The sequence below is a fragment of the Amphibalanus amphitrite genome, unplaced genomic scaffold (genome assembly GCF_019059575.1).
Source record: "Amphibalanus amphitrite isolate SeventyFive unplaced genomic scaffold, NRLGWU_Aamphi_draft 000186F_arrow, whole genome shotgun sequence".
NCBI classification, from domain to species: Eukaryota; Metazoa; Arthropoda; class Thecostraca; order Balanomorpha; family Balanidae; genus Amphibalanus; species Amphibalanus amphitrite.
Genome location: NW_024881681.1, coordinates 460535 through 479533, shown reverse-complemented (window position 1 = coordinate 479533; position 18999 = coordinate 460535). Strand labels below are relative to the sequence as shown.

Sequence of the window (18999 nt, the reverse complement as noted above, 5' to 3'; positions counted from 1 at the left end):
AGAGGTGGGCTTTTCACGCTCCTTCTAACTCGGCTACTGGGCTACGAGGCGAGAAGCGGAACGACGTTTAAAAGAGCGACAAACGTGATCAGAGAAATCTGGTCATGTTTTAGGCAAGCTCAATAATAAAATCACCATAAATCATTTAAAGCCAAATTTCTCTGATTTTAGCGTTCTCCGACAACTTTTCTCACAGTTCATGAACATAACGGAGCTTAAACACTGCAAACAAAACATCCGATTACTCGTTTAAGGCTCGGTCGCGAATAATATATCAGGTGTGAGCTCAAGTCAAAACGGTCAAATTTGACAATTTGTTTTGTGTGGGAAGGTTGCAACTTCCACGGAATAAGCTTTGCAAAGGGCATGATGGCATTTTTGGCACGATCATCCAGCAAAGTTGACCTGATGACCTGACCTAGCACTAGGTGACATGCGTCCGAAATTTTAAGGCGTGTTGCAAAATTGTTGTTACAATTACGAAATCTTCCGCACCTGCGTGCAGCAGTTTTCCCTAAAAACGTACAAACGGCAGACATCCATTATTCCATGCCACAGAATAGGGGTTTGTTGATAACCGTTGACAAATATTTGAGCATCATCGTCTTTCTGACTTTCGGTCGCCGGCCGGGGTAACTTTTTCAAACATTCTCCACCCGTGGTTGCTTATCAATTCATTCATACGATCAAAACTTGCCTTTTTGAAGTTCAGTTTTGCCATCGTCAAGCTCTGTTTAGCAATGTAGCAGTAGAGGTCAAACCATATAGTAACATGGTCACTGTGACCAAGCCCTGGCTCACATATGAGATTCTCAACCATGCTCTCCTCATTGGTAAGTACCAAGTCTAACACATGGGGTTCAGAACCAGGTCGATATCTGGTTGGCTGGGTCACATGTTGATGTAGGAAGCATCCGTTTATCGCATCAACAAAAGTATGTGAACAGTGGGAATCTGGTGCCCTTGAGAAGGAACTCTCCCAGTCAATCTCAGGGAGATTAAAATCTCCAGCCAGAAGTAAGTGAGATGGGTTGGTGTCACATACAGTATTCAACAGTTTTACCAGGTTGTTTACACTGTGGTGGCCATTGGCAGAAGGACTTCTGTATAGACATCCAATTACCAGCGTATCTGCTCCCTCTAGTCGGACCTGAATCCACAACTGCTCTACCAGTTCTGCATCACAGTAAGCATGTGTACTAGTCTTGAGCCATTCCTTGACATATATGCAAATGCCTCTCTGGCCACTAGCTCCCAGTCTTGCCTGAGAAAGGTCAAAGTTTGAATACATCTGGTAACCCGGCACTGCCAATAGTGCTTGGTCAATGGGAAGTACTTGGGCCTTAGGTATCACCTCAGTTACCATTATCACATCAGGCTCCTTACCGGCAATGCACATACATAAATCTTCTCTTTTATTAACTAATTGGTCTGCATTTGTATAAAAAACCTTTAACCATTTCTTCGTATCATTTCTCTTGCTGGGTCTTAGTCAATTCCGGGAACTGGAAGGGGCCAGCATTCGTGAACTTTGCGCATCTGGCTGAGTGTTGTGCTCGGGGTGTCTTGCGAGATCACCAAATATCCCAGTGCTTATGCTCACTGGGTCAGACGATTGTCTCCCGCTCCCCCCGTTGGCACATGTCACAGCAGGAGCTGCAGGAGCTGGGGTTTGCTCACGGGGTGTGGCAGCGGAAGATTCAGTGACTACCACTTCTTGTTGCTCACTGTTCACAGGTTCCCGATTCACTTCCATCGGTGTAGGTCTTGCATCACGCTGGTGGATGGTTTTCTTGATGATCTTTCCTCGCCAGATCACCAGATCCCTCTCTCCAGCCTGTCTTCTCCGAGCAAGTTCTTCCCTTGTCTTCTTGCCCTGCTCACGCTCAAGCTTTGTCAAATCTGGTGTGATGTATATGTTGCCATATTCATCAGTGTCACGGAGGTCTCGGGCATGCCTCAGTATTTCATGTTTAGTGTCAAGGTTATCCAGTGAGATGATGAGGAGCCGTGGCTTGTCTGCATTCCTCTTTCCGACTCGGAAGCACTTTGTAGTATGAACCAAGGCCGTATGAACAACTAATCTCAATCCTTGTTGAATCATCACCTTGAATTTTTCTGCATCTCTGTCAGCTCTTTCACGAGCATTCTCACCAGGGGACTCCTTCATGTTGTGAATGACTAGGTTGACTAGGTTGACTAGGTTGTATTTAGGGCCTTGGGTTCAGCTTTCTGTGTTCCTTATCCAGGAAGGAATCCAGTATCCCGAGGGCTGTTCACGGGCCCTGTGTGCGGTCGGACCGCACACAGCCTCCAAGCTCCGCCCACTGCGTCCCTACGTCAGCCTTCCGTCACCGCACACAGCGACCGCTGTGGCCGGTCGGAACTGGCCACAGCGGACCGTCCACCGCACGCAGCCGTGACGTCAGAGCCGCCTACCCATCCCCTACCCCCACGCCTGCTGGACGCACCGCACACACCGCACGCAGCAGTGTGCGGTGCCCGTGAACACCCCTCCGGCTACCTCATTTCTGTTTTGACCTTCAGTCCCCCTAGAAGCATTGCCCTGCGTCACTGAGTTTAGCTTACTTGTGACCTCTTTCATCATATCCTTGCATTGCATGATCCCTTCACAATCTCAGCAAAGCTGAGCTGAGTCTGATTTTGTTCGTGGTCCATCTTGATTGACCTTTCAATCAACTTTGTTTGATCGGAGATGTTTTTCTCCTGCTCTTTAAGAGCCCGCTCCATGAGTTTCATGTGCTGCAGCAGTGCCTTTTCCACATTGCACAGTTTCTGATCCAGAGACTCTAGTTTTGTCTTACAGTTGTCTCCGTCTCGGGTTTCTTCGATTTTGAAAACTTTTTACCATCATGGAGGCCTAATAATGGACGTTTTTAGTTATAAAATGAAGCAATGAATCTAATGAGGGCAAAATTTAATCATTTTTAGCACTTTTAGGCCGGGCTTTCCTGGCATGAACTTCGGCCAGTTTGTGTGTAAAGCCTATGGTGAAGGGAAAACTTCATACCCAACTGACGTCACAGACCCCGGCTACCAAATCGTGTCCGGTGGGGGTCGACAATAACGATGGAGAAGTTACAAAACTGGCGCAAACTTCGACGGTGTGTGTGAGGCGGGCGCTAGATAACAGTTGGTGACATACCAGGGAAATAAGCTAAAATTAGAGCGCTCTATTTATTGCTCCTGCCCCATGTTGAAGAGATACCCCTAAAAGCGTGATCTTTTATCAGCCCTTACGCAGCAAGGCAGTACTTCTCAGACCGGTGGATGGTATCAATAGAAAGAGAATGCGTCAAAGATTAACATGAATTAATTAAAATAACATAAAAATGATAATTAAGCGTGGAAATTAGTCCCAAACACAAGCCAATTATTGCTCCTACCTCGGCGACGGCGCTCCCCGCAGTCAGCGGAGAAGCTAAAATAAAAGCCACCATCCTCCTCCGTAAGTCAATTTTAGAGCGGCCGAGTGGGCGATGCGGGGCCACCAAACTGAGGTGAGACGTGGCTAGCAATTGCGAACTGCCATAGAAATCAATATCTTAAGACGTACAATATGGGATGATTACTCTGAAGCCGGAGTGAAAGCATGAGTAGATTGCAAGAAACGAAATGCATAGATTGGTTGAATTATGTACAATAGGCACAGCTCAATAGAAGAAGCCATTTCTATGATATTGACATTTGACATACCCCTTCCTCTCCTCACCTATGACCTAAGTGCATTGGCAGTTGCCGGCATAGTTTTTGAGCACGAGTGTAATTCGCCATCGGACCGCAATGCATGTTGCTAAATGCTAGGCTGCTGCAATTACAACGAACATACGAATACTACCTTCATTTGTAGACGTTTTTTTTTTAGGCGGTCTTAGACGTACAAGGGGGCATACCTGTCGACAACTTGAGTTTCTCCGAATTTCAAAAACTCCCAGAATTTCAATTCCCTATGCACTGTTGTAGGCACAGCTATGTTCACAAGTTTTCGTTTCCTCCTGTTCTAAAAAGGATGATATTTGTCGATTTCGTGCGTCGCTGATAGGAGGGTGCGTTTAATAATTAGGCCCAACGCTTTCTGCATCCGCGAGTACCTTCAAAAGGGAACAACAGTTTCCATTTATTACACTATGGGACATGTGACAAAATGACCACTGGAACACGCATGAAACGGAGCTCATATTCCTAAAAAATATGTCTACAATCACTTCTTTTCTGACACTATTAGCAAATACCATCTCAAGTTAGGTGGTTGACAGACAGCCAAAGGAGATCTGGGGAGACTGAGTGATGCCAATTCACCACTTAACTGATAATGAGGGCCGAGGGGAGAGAAACATGCAACATGCACAACTGACAACTTGACAAGTGACAAAACACTACCACTATTGCGCAGTGCACAACAAATTACAGCAGCCAGCCCAAAAATGCTTTTGGTGGCTAATTGCAAAACAAGTCACTAATAAATGTCTTAGTTGCAGCTGAACACTGCACAATGATCACACTGTTCACGCATTGAGTGAGATGCCACAGGTGGTTTGAATCACACTTTGGTACAACTGCAAATCTGAAGTGTTGTCATGAGGTTCATGCCTCCATGATCACAGCACTATGGTTGTGGTTGGCATAACACTTGTAGTCTGCAGAGTTCCACATGAACTGCAGACACCTCATCTGGTGGTCTTCATGTTGCTCAACTTCTTCAGGAGGCAAATGTTGACCACCCAGCGGAAGCATGGTCCTGCAGAAAAGAAAGGTAATGCATAAGGTACAAACATTATCTGCTGAAACAGCCCCTTCTGTTGGCTGTTATTTAACTTTTAACATAACATAACAACATGTATTCCATGTATATTACATTTGTTGAAGTAAAATACTGCCGGCTATTTCAAAACCAGAAAATAAAATTATATTGTGGCATAATTCACATGCTCAGCCATCAGTATCAAATAATAAATTGATTTAAAATTTGGCATATTCTATAAAACACATTCATAGAATATTCTACTTCACGTCACAAGGACTCGCAATCTTTCTGTTGGGTGTTTGATTGACGCATTAACGAAGTTTGTCTTAGGTTTTATTATTGCAAGAAATTCATATTGCATTATTGTATCAAAATACTGCCAGCAATAACAAAACAAGAACATGAAATGTCAATGAGCAAGCCGACTTTCCTAAAAATGGGTTACTTTGAAAAGAATTTTAGTTTCTTTTAAGGAAAAGGAGAAATGATTATCAGGTAATTATCAGAAAACCACTCAACGAGCAAGTGGCTGGGTGGTTTCATAGCAAACATCAAGCCAAAACATATATTTACATTTATCTAACAATTGAGCCATTTGACTACTACAAGGATATGTGAGCAAAATAAGAATTCAATTATCCAATGTTGACTTCCTTGCAAAGTTTATGCCTTATTTTATGAAAATACGTCACTAGAATATGATACTTATCATCGAATATTATTTAATTTACGATTTATTTCGATCGAAACGCAACTGGAGTCCCGCGCCATTTTCGTCGACGATGAATATGATCGTGTTTCATGAAGAGATAAGGGGTTCAATGGTCTTTCAAAGCAATAATTTGATGCGGAACTTGGTAGGAAATAATGTAAAGCTGGTTCAAATGGCCATCAACCATTTTAAACACCGAAAATACTCACAACTCCGTCCCAACGACCACGCAGCACCGCGCACGCCACACAACTGGCATAATGCCAAAACTGCTGTCACAGCAGAAATGTTTTTTTTTCTCGATTGCAATTGTGGAATTATTTATTAAACAGAAGATGATCTTTCCGAAAAAGCGACTGATTTCATACACAGATGCATGGAAAATAAAAAAATCCCTGTACGTTTATTTGTATTGTTTTGTCGATTTTGACATGCTTCTAGTTTGCAGCCATATTTCGATATGTTCTACAGGGAGTTCAGAATTATTTCAGGACCAATCTTTTCCTCGTTCATTTTCCCGTCGATCATGAAATTTTTAGAGCGGAACAATTGGTTTCCAGGCGGTCCGAGCGGTTTTCGTGAGAAGGGTGCAAAAATCGGCGTCATTTTTAGAGCCTCGACACCAGCTCAACACAGGACCCTATGGGAGACGGTGAAGTAGCGGAAGCAATAAATAGAGCGCTCTAATTTTAGCTTATTTCCCTGGTGTGTCACCGACTGATAATATCTGTAAGGATCTTGAGATAATGTTCGATGTTTGAAACTTATAAGATATGATATTTTCTTCCTTACAATGGGTTTCCTAAAAACATTGAAAAACATGTTTTCATCTTCATAATTGTTTTATTTGCGTGGAAGCTGGCAATTCAGGCTGAAATGCTATGCTAGTCAAGGCAATGTCAATTAATGTTGATTGTTGCATAACATTATTGCCATGCTGTTTTAGACCTTCAGCACCTCTGTTCATTGCCTCTGGTTCCATCTTTTTTTGCCATGTTCTTTGCCTAGATAATTTGATTGGAAAAAATTATGTCTTTTTTTGCATTTCAAAAAAATGCAAATTTTTTTCGTCTTTGATTTGAAAACAGACAGGCCAGGGTCGGGGTCAGGCTTAAGTCTCAACGAATGCTCCAAGTCCACAACATCAACATTGCAACACTGGGTTCAAGTGATAAAACGTTTTATCACTTGAACGAATGAAGGAACGCATCCAAAATATATTCAAGTGTTTTTGTAACTTTTGGCAATTTTTAGAATTTTGAACAGAAGGTTATTCCATTAAACATAATACATATAATGCTGTTCACCAGAGTGCTTGATCATTTGATTGCAATTATACAATTGTTTTTCACTTTAGAGATACACTTCACCTGCTGAAAAGTTGTTGGCATACTCATTACCAATCAGGCGTCTGCTCCACCTGCCAGTCTTAAAAAATTGTTTCAACATTTACATTGAATTCCTTTTCCAGTTTTTCACTTTGTCAAGACTCAACCACTATGTCCACGGATGAGAAGCCGCCAGCTGAGCCAGGAAACAGAGAGGTTAGTTGAAGTGATCTCAGTGTTTCCTCCATTTGCGTAGCTAATGTAGTCAGTTTTTATTTTGCTGGTTCATGTCCTGTAAGACATGTATTTATTTCTTATGCTTGCCTAGTAATCCTGAAACTATATAAAAGTGATAAGAAATTAGAAAACAATTATTGCTGCATATTAATCCATATGCACTTGTTATTTCACCATCAGCAGTTTGCTAATGTTAAAGTTAATAAAGATGTGCCTAACTTTACCAATGCAGCTGAAGATTTTCTGCCTGCAGACTGCTCAACTGGTCTGATCTGTGCTCAGGCCTCAGACTGAGATCTATAGGTATTAGGTTAGGTTAGGTACCCTTACCTCAGATCTGCACCAGCAGTCAGCACTTCACCTGACTGTGGCATGACCATGTACTGAAGCTTCCCCCGTCTATCGCCAGGTGTCACTGCACGGCCGGCAGCTGTCGAGCATCCCGTGTTTCCGCCAGACCTACCTGACCGGCATCGGGTCGGGCCTGGCCGCCGGGCTCACCACCTTTATGATGACCAGTCGGCCGCGGACGGCGAGTCATGTGGCGTTTGGTACATTTTTCACCACCACCCTGGGCTACTGGTGAGTCCGTGCACTGGGTGTGGAAAGGGTTACTGGACAGTCAGTGTATTGAGAGTGGGACATGCTACTGATGAGTTGATCTACATACCGAGGTTTCGGATGAAGTTACTGGTGAGTATGTATAATAGCGTATGAGACAGGAACTGATTAGTCGGTTTACTGAGGCAGGCAGACCCTTACCTCAGATCTGCACCAGCAGTCAGCACTTCAACCTGACTGCTGCAATAATGACTGCAATAATACGTTCAGTTGATAGCGGTGTACCGTTGTAACTAGGAAGACGATGAGGCGTCTTGTGAGGATAGTTTGCGTGTGATCCGCTATGCCGTCGCCTGCCATGCAATGTCATGAGGTAAATCGGAGGCTTGGCGATTCTGCATTCGTCGATCGTAGGCTATAATCGCTGACCGTCACAGTATTCGCAAACCGTCGTAGGATAAATGCAAGCCAGAAATAATGGCAACCATAATGGCAACAGCCAACAGTATCCGGCTACGTCCGACGTTGACATTTTCTTCAGCGTCCATTAACCCGATGTGTCATTGCTTCTGAATCCGTCTCAATGTTGGCCCGGATGTCGGGAGCGATAAAACGACTTCCGCAACCACTGCCGGTATCGGAAATGGCCCAGCGTCTGAACATCTCTGGAAAAAGACGTACCGTTCGGTACTTACCAACAGGAAGCTGGAATGGAACTTCAGGGGACAGGGACAATACCGGCCAGTAGAGACTTTTTGTGGTCGAAATTATATTTTCAAAACTTTTAAAAATGGTTTTAAGCATACCGCTTCTTAATATTTGCGATGCGTGCTGCACAGTGCACGCTGCACACTGTACAGCGTACAATCACGGAATGTAATGCACGCTGTCCACAATTATCGATGATGGAGACGTGTGGTCACTTCTTAGATCTTACGATACAACTGAATAATACGTTCAGTCATTTTATCAAAGTGCCCTCATCAGATGCTGAGAGGAGACGAGTTCTTCGGATGACGCCTCATTCAGTTGATAGCTTATGAGTTGTGAAGTCTGTCAGCAGTTACGATTAAAGACATGCTGTTGAGCTAGGCGGTATCCCGCAGCTGATTTACGTCCTCAGTTTCACGTTACTTTTATCATTTAACCACGTAACAAGGATATTGTTTTACGTCTCCGTGGCCTATCCCTCAGTTCAAAAGCACCTCTTCTTAATATTTGACGGTAATTACCGTGCGCAGTAAACACCAACGATATCGGGTGTTTTGCACGAGTTCCGACTTTGTAAGTCAGGTAGTTTGCTCGCAAAAAGCATCCGAGCTTCAAAGTAAGCGAACTAATTTAGACAAGGGTCGGGAAGTGTCGTTAGATAATTCTCATAAAATACTGTTTGCTTGATGTTGAGCAAACAAGGTTTTTGTTGGTGCTGTCCGGGATTTAACGCACACGACTTGGTGGTGGGTAACCGAAGGTTTGTTGTCAATAGTTAAAACACTATTCTTTAGAATTGTGTTTCGCGGCGGGCGGGCGTTTTTCACAATTCAAAGTTCAAACCTTCGGGCCACAGCGCTCCTCGAAAAGCGCTGCCCTCGAGTATCAGAGGAATCTGTGTTTTCGCCACGAAACACAGCCTCTGCTCTCTCCTCTCTGTGACAGAAGTTTGCCACCTCATTGTCTATCGATTATGCAATTGTATCGTGGAAATTTCTGTGTGGGCTCCGGCAATTCTGTGACGAATAGAGGGATGGATAGATAGACTGATAGACGGACAAGTGGATAGTTAAATGGACACAAGAAGGTATACAGACAGACGAAATTGGATCGACGGACGGAGGGAGCCGGACGGATGGGCGGACGAGCACGCGTGCCGAAGGACAGGTGGACGGCGCAGCTGTGTAGCTGACACCTAGCCTGAGGAATATTCTCGCTACACGCACCACTTGCCACACAAGTTCAGTGGTGGAGTGTTAGCAGGCGTGCCACCGAGGTCTGGAGCCCAGAACTCGGTGTGAATCACATTGATATCACCTTACGGCAGGCGCTGTGACATCTTGCCATTCCTTTTTAGGGATTAGTTGCAATCAGATAGCACAGTCCACCCCACGGAGATTTTGCTCCACGCCGGCCCATCCACTTGATCAAGGTTACAGCGTATTAACTTGGGTTCCGGTGTGACCCGCGGATCAGTGCCGGGCCGGACAGCGACTATCGACCAAACGGTGCGTTCAGACAACTCAGACGGCTCGGCTGGTGACCCCGCGGGGGGCGCGGTCACGGCTGACCTTAGCCGGCCGGCGGGTGGGGTGGTGGATCATTCAGTCTGAACATGGGGTAGAGTGCATGAGGATGAACACTCCGTTAGTTTCCGCGTCAAAATTACCTTTGGGCTTGAAATAATTTCGAATTTGACCGGGCATTTCAACCCCGTCCACTCGCCTATAAGACTTCTGACTTTTCGTCGAATTGACTCGCTTTCAATATTTTTCATTTTCATAAATTATTTGTTCGTTGTCACTATTAGACAACTGGAGGTTTCAGGCCGATTTTTCGTCATCGTACTGCAGTGACTCGATAAGTGCTTCGATTATTAGTCATTGAAATAGTTGCCGGTCGGGTCTTATTCCTTTTCACGGTGCGGCAGTTTGCTTTTCACTCTGAAATTGCGTGCGCCCTAGAAATCGACCTTCCGGTTTTATCGTAGCGCCGGACACGTTTCTGGCTATAAATGTGTAAAATTGGCCGCTTGCGTGACCCCCAATGAATGAATAATCAGCACCGTGCTTACATAGGGCGTGTGACATGCAGGCCGTGATCCTCCCCGTCCCTCCCCTCCCCTCCCCCTCGTTGGGGTCCTGTGCGTGCAGGTGTGTGTGACACTCTGAAGTGCACTGGTTTGCTGCGGTCCTCGTGAGTGTGGCACGTTGACGTATTGAGTTCCAAAGCCCATTAATGTTTGGACCGTGGACACGGCCATATAGTTCTTGAAACGGGGGCAATGGCGGGTCTTTTTGGTACAGGTGAAGGCGTGGTTGCGACTTGGGTTATGATTTATGAATAAGGCGTGCATGTGTCAATGTTATGGTTGGTAGTTAAGTGTGATAATCGACTTTCAAATAGCACAACCAACGACGGTTCTGGTGTGGCCACAGTCCAGGTTTGACTCGAGTGCTTACTATGTCCTGGCAGTGCAATGGTGTGGTCTGCCTTTTCCCTGCTGCTCATAAAGTCGACCTCTTTTGAGGTGAACTAAGGCTTCCACTCTTCTAATATATTCATCACCTTACACGTCGAAGTGTTGAACGGACCAAGGACAGTCCTACACTCGAAAGCTATCAAGTATCAACTATGTATTTGATAAACTGATTATCCTTTGTTAATGATGAAGAGGAAAATTCGCCGTCATATCCTTGTTGCTGGCGCGTTGAAACAAAGCAGGTTTTGAAGCAGGTTTTCGTGCCGACATTTGACGAGCATGCGTGTGTTCTCTTTAGCAACAAACCTTTCCAGGCAAAAGCCAAGGCAAAGCTATGCAAATCGATGGCTGGTAGACCTTGATTCTCCTCTCATCTAAAACATGAGACTGTTTTATCGATGTACTTGTACTGTTGTATCTACCGACACTTGATGTATGGCTGTTTTATCGATACGCTGGTGACTTGACCTAGTCTGTCTGCGTGTTTCTAACCATCGCCCTTTGGCCGCAGGTTCTATTGTCGGTATACATTCGCGCGCGCCAGCTTTCATCACCGGCAGCTAAAGCACGCCATGAAGCAGCACATCCTCACTGAGGGCACCGACGAAGACGTCGTGGGGGTCCCGGAGGGGGGCGCAGCGCCACCGACCCGGCCAGAGATCGCCGACGCGTGAGGCCGGAGCTAGTGCTCGTCTGTAGTTCGCCGTTTGGCCGCTGCGTGTCGCTGGTGTCGTCTGAATCCCACTGCAGAGGTGTGCCGGGCTGTGGCCAACCCCGCGATGTCGGGTCCGTGCAGTCTGCTGAGGGACGGCTGAGCGCTGCCCGATGGACAGGCCGCCCACCGGCGCACGGCTGTCTGCCCAGTGGTATTCTCCTGCTCATCAACCAAACAGCGTGTCTGCTACCGCCATCCGCCGCCCCCGTCCTCCGTCCGGCAGTAAACTAACGACCCGTCGGCCGGCCGGTCAGCGGGCCAGCCCAGTCCGTATGGACCGAGGCAGGACCACCCGTCAGCAGAGCGTCCGACATGAGGCGCCCGCCCGGGTGGCGACAAAACTGCCACCGGGCCACGGCAGACAGGACGTGCTCGTGACGTGCTCGTTAGACATGCAGACTGGACGTGCTGTCCAGAGCAGGGTATCAGACATGCCAGTGTGCTGTCCACTACAGCCATGTGCCTGGGAAGTCGTGGGATAACTCAAATGCAGTCAAATAGTGTGGTGCTCAGAATGCGGACCGTGCCAACGTTTTGGATACGATTGTTTTACGTTGTGTATCCCGAAACTTGACTGGACCGTGTTCACTCTATTTACCTTGTAGGACCGTTTTACTGGAACCTCGTGTCGTGAGGAGTCGTTTGGAGGCGGTGTGAACCCCTTTAGAGGCCGTTCACCCCTGTGACCCGGTTTCGTCCGGGATATATGCCGAGTCATGTATGTCGCTGTGAGCGTGTCGTGCGCTGTGCAATAAATGTCATTGACAGGGACGTGACGTGTCATCGTGAACTGAACATCACACGTTCGGTAAAACGTGTGCTACTTCGGACGAGTTAATTAGCACAGAGCTATGTGCTGTGTGTTAATCATCATTGAGGTGTGCGGCGGAACGTTCGGAACTGCCTGCTGGCATAAGTTAAATTCATAATGAAGACAAAGTGCCGCCGCCCAGACGATTGTTTGTCCTTGGATGGCGTAATACTCGTATTGTCTAGGAAGGTCGATGGCTGTTTGCTCACGGCATGTCTAGCCTGGTGATGTGGCGGCGGGCGCCCAGTTACATGCGAGCTTACTGTGCTCTACTGTAAGCACTCTTCACAGGGAATTAGTTTTGGTCGCAGTCCAAACATTCGTATTGAGGTCTCTGATGAGGCTTTCAGATGCTTCACTTGACTTGTGTAGCTTGTCTGTGGCCCTCAGATATCTACCTACAACATGCTTTCGCTATCACAAACTAAGTTCCTTACTCCGAAGCATACAAGATTGAAGGCAATCATTGAAGTGGTGTGTACTGGGCTCATTTCGGCTCTGTCCAGCGCCTCCACCCCTGGCTGGGTGGCTGGTGTCGCGTGCGGCGGCATCTTCACCTCGCAGGACCGCCGTTAGCGTGCGACGTTAGTGCCATCTGACGGCCCGGCGGCGAGTTACGAGGCCGCCGCATGTTATCAATTACGCGATGATGTATGCCGCCGTAAATGCGGGCGTAACTGGCGCAGACGGCGTCGCTCGGGTGCGCTGCGCGTTCCGCCCGGCGCCGTGGGGCGGACGGCCCGGCGGCGGGGGCGGACGGCACGCGGCAGGTCACACAGGGCACCGCGCCGCCGCGCCGCCCCACACGGCGCCAGTGAAGTCGCCGACACTTGCCGATCGAAGCCCGCCGCCCGATCCCCGAAAGGGCAACGTAAAGATGACTGGGAGCTGATATTCCAATCTGTCAAATTATTCAACATTCCGGCGAATACATGTATGACCGTTTTGCAAAAGTGAATGTTACATGACCGTAGCACGCATACATCACACGCTTTCAATGATTTGTGGCCCATCAATGTAGCGTGGACTGGTAGGTGGCCTTTGAAGTACCGTCTTGGAGCCCTCGACAGCGCTCAGGCGCAAGCGAGTAGCGTTTGCCGGGGACTCCTGCTGTGACCGACGCTCTCCAGATCGGCACTCATTCTGTACAGCTCTGATTAGCCCCCGGTACCTACTCGGCTCTCGGCTCTTTAGAGTCGACTGCCCATCGACTCATCTGACCATGTGATTCTCTGGTATAATAGCGTTGAGGAGTCAACGTCGCAGACGCGGTAAGATGAGTTGTGTGCTGTTTGACATTCATTACTGATGGAACTGGGGCTCCCCAGCCAGAGACCCCACGAGTCCGACAAATTGGAGAGATTCATTGGAACTCTCGTTAACACTTGTGACAAAAAGTCAATATATCGGCGCAATGTAGGATATGTCCTTAAAAGCAATCGTTTTGGAAGTAGCATGAAAGTTTTTATACACCCAGCCCGTGATCACGCGTGTGGCAAGGGATGACATCCACCATTTGCGTAGGGGAGAGTGGGGTAATTTGGCCGCTTTTTTTAGAAAACGATATAACTTAAAATTGACGACACATTTCTGCATTTCCTCAACGCTGGCAGGTGTCGCATTCATTTTACTTTACTGGACAGTGAACTTGAAATGATAGAGTAATTACTTATATTGAAATTGTGACGAAATACGAAGGTCTGCAAGGCGGCCAAATTGCCCCACTAGCAGGGTTATTTGGCCGGGGGTGTGGGGCAATTTGGCCGGTGTTAGTTTGCGGTCGGGATTTTCTGTTATATTGCGAGTCAGCTTCAGATTCAGCAATGACGTGTGTCCTATGACGCATTTGCCGCATTTTGGAGGTTGGCTCAGGGGTCACAGGGGTCAAAATAGCCAAATTAGCGGCTCTAGATGCGATCACAGTTTTTTTACGAATAACTTTTGAAGTAATCAAGCTGGGCCAAAACTTAGAGTACCATCGTAATTCTCTCGTCAGTCCGCATCGAAAGATATATGTGTTGACCTTGAGAAGTCAAGGTCAAAGGTTGACCTCGGGTCACGTTGCATCAGGTCGCTTGACCTCAAGGTCACGTGATTTCAAGGTCATCATGCATATCATTCGATGCGCCTTGGCGAGCTGAACAGAATGAGACCATTTGTGCGGCTGTACCATTTTTATGTAAGGATTTATTAGCAAAAAACGTTTGGTAACCTTTGATGACGTCACATGCTCTTGCAGTTGACCAATCGGAAGTAAGACATCAAAGTAGTCAAAGTTGGTCATGAATCATGTCATTTATGGTACAATTGACCATGAAAACTCGGCCGTCCCAGCATAGTGACCATGAGCGCACCGGCCAAGTTGCCCCGCTAGTCCCGGCCAAATTACCCCATATTGCCATTCTGAAATTTTTTGTCTATAAAGTCATCGCGGCTTTACGGAATTAGATAAAATTGCTCTTGGAACCGCTGAACACCCCCAAGAATGGCGCTATAATGTCTGAATTCGTTTTTAGCCCAAATACTAGGGGAGAGTGGGGTGGGTTGTATCAGTTTTTACTCCGAGACCCATAACCTCGTAACTATCCGTGATAAACTCATTATTTCCATACTATCCCCTTCCTTGATTCTTCTGCTTTTTTGTGCAAAGTAACTTTTCCGCTACCTCTACCAGTTTTTCTTCTACGGTCTGCCGAATAGAACAATGTTTTTGATACAACTTGCCCCATGGCTTGGGTGAGTTGTATCACATGGTGGGGTAGTTTGTATCACTATTTCACGTTTCAGGGAGTGTGCTTGCTACTGGTTTTGAACATAACAGCAACATTAAATGGGGTTAATACAATGTATAGGTATGCTCAAAGGCTTCACTTTATTAGACTAAACTTAGGTCAATGCAATCCCAACGAAACATCACAGACTAGACGCAAAAGTGGCCCGTTAAGAGCAAAGAAGCCAAGACATTGTGCCGAAATGGAACGAGCATTGACTAGCTACCTACAACCGGGAGCCAGGGCTTAGCTTTCGCGATCAAAAGCAACATACCCATACATACATACACACATACATGTTACAACATACCCCACCCGGCTCTGATACAACATGTACCTAGCCGACATCTTGGAAAAAACATCCTCGTGCTAAAAAACAGCGGACAGCTGGAGAAATCCGTTTTCACTCACGCAGCCTTAGAACCTACCCTCACCACCGCTACGGAGATCTTTCAAATTCGTGCACATCTAAATGCCCAAAACACACATTTTCTTGCAACTTATTTTTTTAGAGTGACATTTAAAAAACACAAAATCGGCTCTCACCTCGAGACGCGTCCACTCAGCCACAAGACAGAACAGGGAAAGATGGCGCCCGGAAAACCTCGTCGGCTGGTCGTGTCGCGTGCGCCATCCATTGGATAAGTTTGGCACAATTCGCCCTGATACAACTTGGACATGATACAACTCTCCCCGCTCTCCCCTACATGTTATACAACTTTATAAACAGAAGTAAAAGTTACCATTTTCTAATGAAATTAACGTTTTATTAATTTTGAATAAAACTACGAGGGGCAAAGTTTTGACATTTGCCCTCCAGTTATTTTTACCCATGACAAATGAATAGAGACTAGAGTTATTTCACTCACTTTTATTAGACATCGTACAGGTGGGGGCGGCCAATTTACACCACCGGCCAAATTACCCCACTCTCCCCTACATGCCTACACGTAAACGCATGCCAAAATCTTCAAGAAGGTCGTACTAATACCTAACTATACCTACATCTGAAACGTCCCACGTGCCAAATACAGTTTAAACTGATCCATACACGGCACGGCTACCCACCTCTGGCGCAGTTCGGCGGGCGATTTCGGTCGCCGGTGACGTCACGATTAGGTCACAATCTCGGCCGGCGCAGCTCTCTGTGATCACCTCTGGCGTGTCGCCCCATTCAGCGGCCTATTTCATACGGGTAATGGACCATAAACGGCCTATATAGGCGGCTGGCAATAGACGTTGAGGTCTCCGGGCCGGCGCACCGCCGGCGCCCACTATACGTGCTTTGGCTGATAATGATCGATCCCTCGTTGGCGCTGCCGCCACCGCCAAACCGGCTGATAATGATCGATCCCTCGTTGGCGCTGCCGCCACCGAGTTCACGACGAATAGGTAGGAAAAAAGGAGGGGAGAAAAAAAATATGGAGTAGGTCCCTGTGTCGCGCCGTCACTCCTCTCCTCTCGCGGTCGCGGCCGCTCCCCGACTGAGCTCCCCATGTTATTGCCCGCCCGTCGTGTTTGCGCGCGTCCGTCCCCCGGCTCAGTGCCGGCTGGTCGCGGCTGGAGCCCTCAACGGGTCTTATCGGCGGCGGCCGATAAGACGGTCATTGAGGTCTCCGGGCCGGCGCACCGCCGGCGCCCACTATACGTGCTTTGGCTGATAATGATCGATCCCTCGTTGGCGCTGCCGCCACCGCCAAACCCGCCAAACGGAGAACCCTTCGCAACATAGGGCAATCGACACCCCGGAAACACCAGGGCAGCGTGACTCGCTGGATCTCGTTCTTGTGCTCAACATGAAGTTGCAAGAGTGTCTTTCGAAATGGCTAGAAGCAGATGGCTGGCCAGCTTTATGCAAACGACACAGCTATATATAAGTAAAGGTGATAATAGCATGTGGGATGCCCAAGCAGATACCTAAAGCGCGGAATACCTAATAAGCATGAACATTACGGTCACTTGGGTGAAACATCAATAAACCAAATCGTTCAAACGCCATCAGCACGTTCTTACGTGTAACCGCCTGGGGATATCCAGTGATACGCCGTAACTCGCGGGACAAGGAAAAGTCCGCTACTTGGGACGTCACACGACGAAGCGGCTCGCCGAGGGACACGCTGACACAGGGCAGGCCACGCCGCCGACCTGACCTAACCCACCAGGGCATTGTCGAGCGGACCCCTGCTAGACCAAGTCACCGAACGGACCGAACATGCCAGGCCCCGGCCGCCCGGACCTTGTCAGGTCACGCCACTCGCCGAACCGCCCGAAGTTCCCAGGTCGGTCGCCGTCCGGGCCTCTGCCAGGGCACGTCACCGGACTAATCTAACTCCAGTTAATGGCCACGCCACTCGCCCCAGGTCATTGCCGTTCGGACCCCTGCCAGACCACGCCACTTACCGTACGAACTGACCTTACACTTCAGGTCATGTCGAGCGGGCAAGGCCATGTCACCGAACCGATCCAGATTCCAAGGCATGCGGTCCGGACCCCTGTCAGGCCACGCCACTCACTGAACGGACCTAACTCCCAGGTCAGTCGCCGTCCGAGCTCCTGACAGGTCATATCACTCACCCAACTGGCCTGACCTACCTGATCATACGCCGGTCGAACCTCTACCAGGTTACGTCACCGAACTGACCTAACTTCCCCCGACCTCCTTGTCCCAGACCACTGGCGTGTTCCAGGCCTCCACCCCCGGGCGATAGATCGGAGCGGGTACCTACCGTCTCAACAGCCGTAATAGGCGCCGCTCTCGTGCCGCTGTCCCATCTCCTCCCCCCCCCCCTGGCCGGCCGAGCCCAGCGAAGGCACGCCGCGTTGGGCCGCGGTGCCGCCTGGGGCGCTCCGTCGCTCCCCCTACAGGCATATGACACTCGCTCCGAGCCCGCCGAGCCAGCCGGCGGGCGCCGGCCCGAAGTCCGCAGCTGTATGGGACACTCCAAGTCAGTCACGTGACACCCCCCGCCAGGCGCGAGGTGCCCAGACGCGTGCCCCAGAGAGTGTCCCGACCGACGCCGAGGGCCGACCTGCCGTAAAAGGGGCCAACGGTCATAACCAGCTGTAAGCGGCGGCCCGCTCGCGTCACCGCTGCCCGTTGACGCCCAGCGGCCGGCGCTGGGCCAATGAGAACAACGATCCCAGTGCCGGCGGTGCTCCGCCCGCCGCCTCGGCGCTCCCACGACGCGGCCGCTAGGAGGGGGGGGGGGAGGGGCATCCCGATCGCTAAGGCCGAGCCCACGGGCGATGAAGGCATCTCACTGCTGCCAGCGGCTGCTAGGTACTGGCCGCTGCCAGTCCCTCCGACTCATAACATATGTCTAGGGGCACATCACTGTTACACGGGGGCCACCCATGGCCGGGAGCCCGGCCCACCCGCTCGCCACCGCGACGGTCCGTATGTCTCAGGACTGTCATACTCGTCCCGCCTTCCCCTCCCCCCGGGCCCCCCTCCTCCTCCCGGCCGACCGTCCAAGCCCAACGAGGGCGGCGACCCCGCCGAGCCGCCGCGCCGCGGCCGACCCGGCGCGGCGGTCGCCCGACGGTCATATAACACGTCCCGCGCCGCCCCGGTCGGCGCCGAATACGGCCTGCCATAAAAGGACGCCGTCGCTCATAAACCAGCTGTGGACACAAACCAGCGGATCCCGAGACGGTGACACGCCGTCTGCGGCGTGCCGCGCCCGTGGTGGACGCCCGCTTGCGCCGCAGCCAGCGTCCGCCGCTGGGCCGCTCTGGCCGGGTCGTGTGAGAATTATCCCCCAACCCACTCGTCGGGTCAGTCACTATTCTGGCGCAGGCCAGACCAGCCGGTAAGCCACCACGGCCAACCCGGCAGCCACCGGCCGGTTGGTCATCTGGCGTTACCAGGCCAGCCGCCTCAACCGATCCATTACCACGTAAAGC

At 49.2% G+C, this 18999-nt stretch overlaps 1 protein-coding gene across 5 annotated transcripts; it reads left to right on the top strand.

Annotated features, from left to right (window-relative positions):
* Positions 1-848: 848 nt before the first annotated feature.
* On the top strand, positions 849-12282 carry LOC122384318 (cytochrome c oxidase assembly protein COX20, mitochondrial-like). 5 transcript variants are annotated; one of them, XM_043371618.1, is made up of 5 exons: positions 3113-3153; positions 4658-4660; positions 6949-7021; positions 7452-7624; positions 11308-12282. In XM_043371618.1, the coding sequence occupies exons 3-5, from the start codon at positions 6977-6979 to the stop codon at positions 11468-11470; spliced, it is 381 nt and encodes a 126-aa protein (XP_043227553.1). In that variant the 5' UTR covers positions 3113-3153; positions 4658-4660; positions 6949-6976; the 3' UTR covers positions 11471-12282. The 5 variants fall into 5 exon arrangements, with proteins under 5 accessions (XP_043227551.1, XP_043227555.1, XP_043227553.1 ...); XM_043371616.1 differs by lacking the exons at positions 3113-3153; positions 4658-4660 and adding an exon at positions 849-1017; XM_043371620.1 differs by lacking the exons at positions 3113-3153; positions 4658-4660 and adding an exon at positions 2565-2570.
* The last annotated feature ends 6717 nt before the right edge of the window (positions 12283-18999 follow it).

Bases quoted from the DNA above. Each gene is read 5' to 3' on its own strand.
- LOC122384318 (XM_043371616.1), top strand. From the start codon at position 6,977: ATGTCCACGGATGAGAAGCCGCCAGCTGAGCCAGGAAACAGAGAG. The intron at 7,022-7,451 runs GTTAGTTGAAGT...GTCTATCGCCAG, and splicing joins CTGAGCCAGGAAACAGAGAG to GTGTCACTGCACGGCCGGCA. The intron at 7,625-11,307 runs GTGAGTCCGTGC...CTTTGGCCGCAG, and splicing joins ACCACCACCCTGGGCTACTG to GTTCTATTGTCGGTATACAT.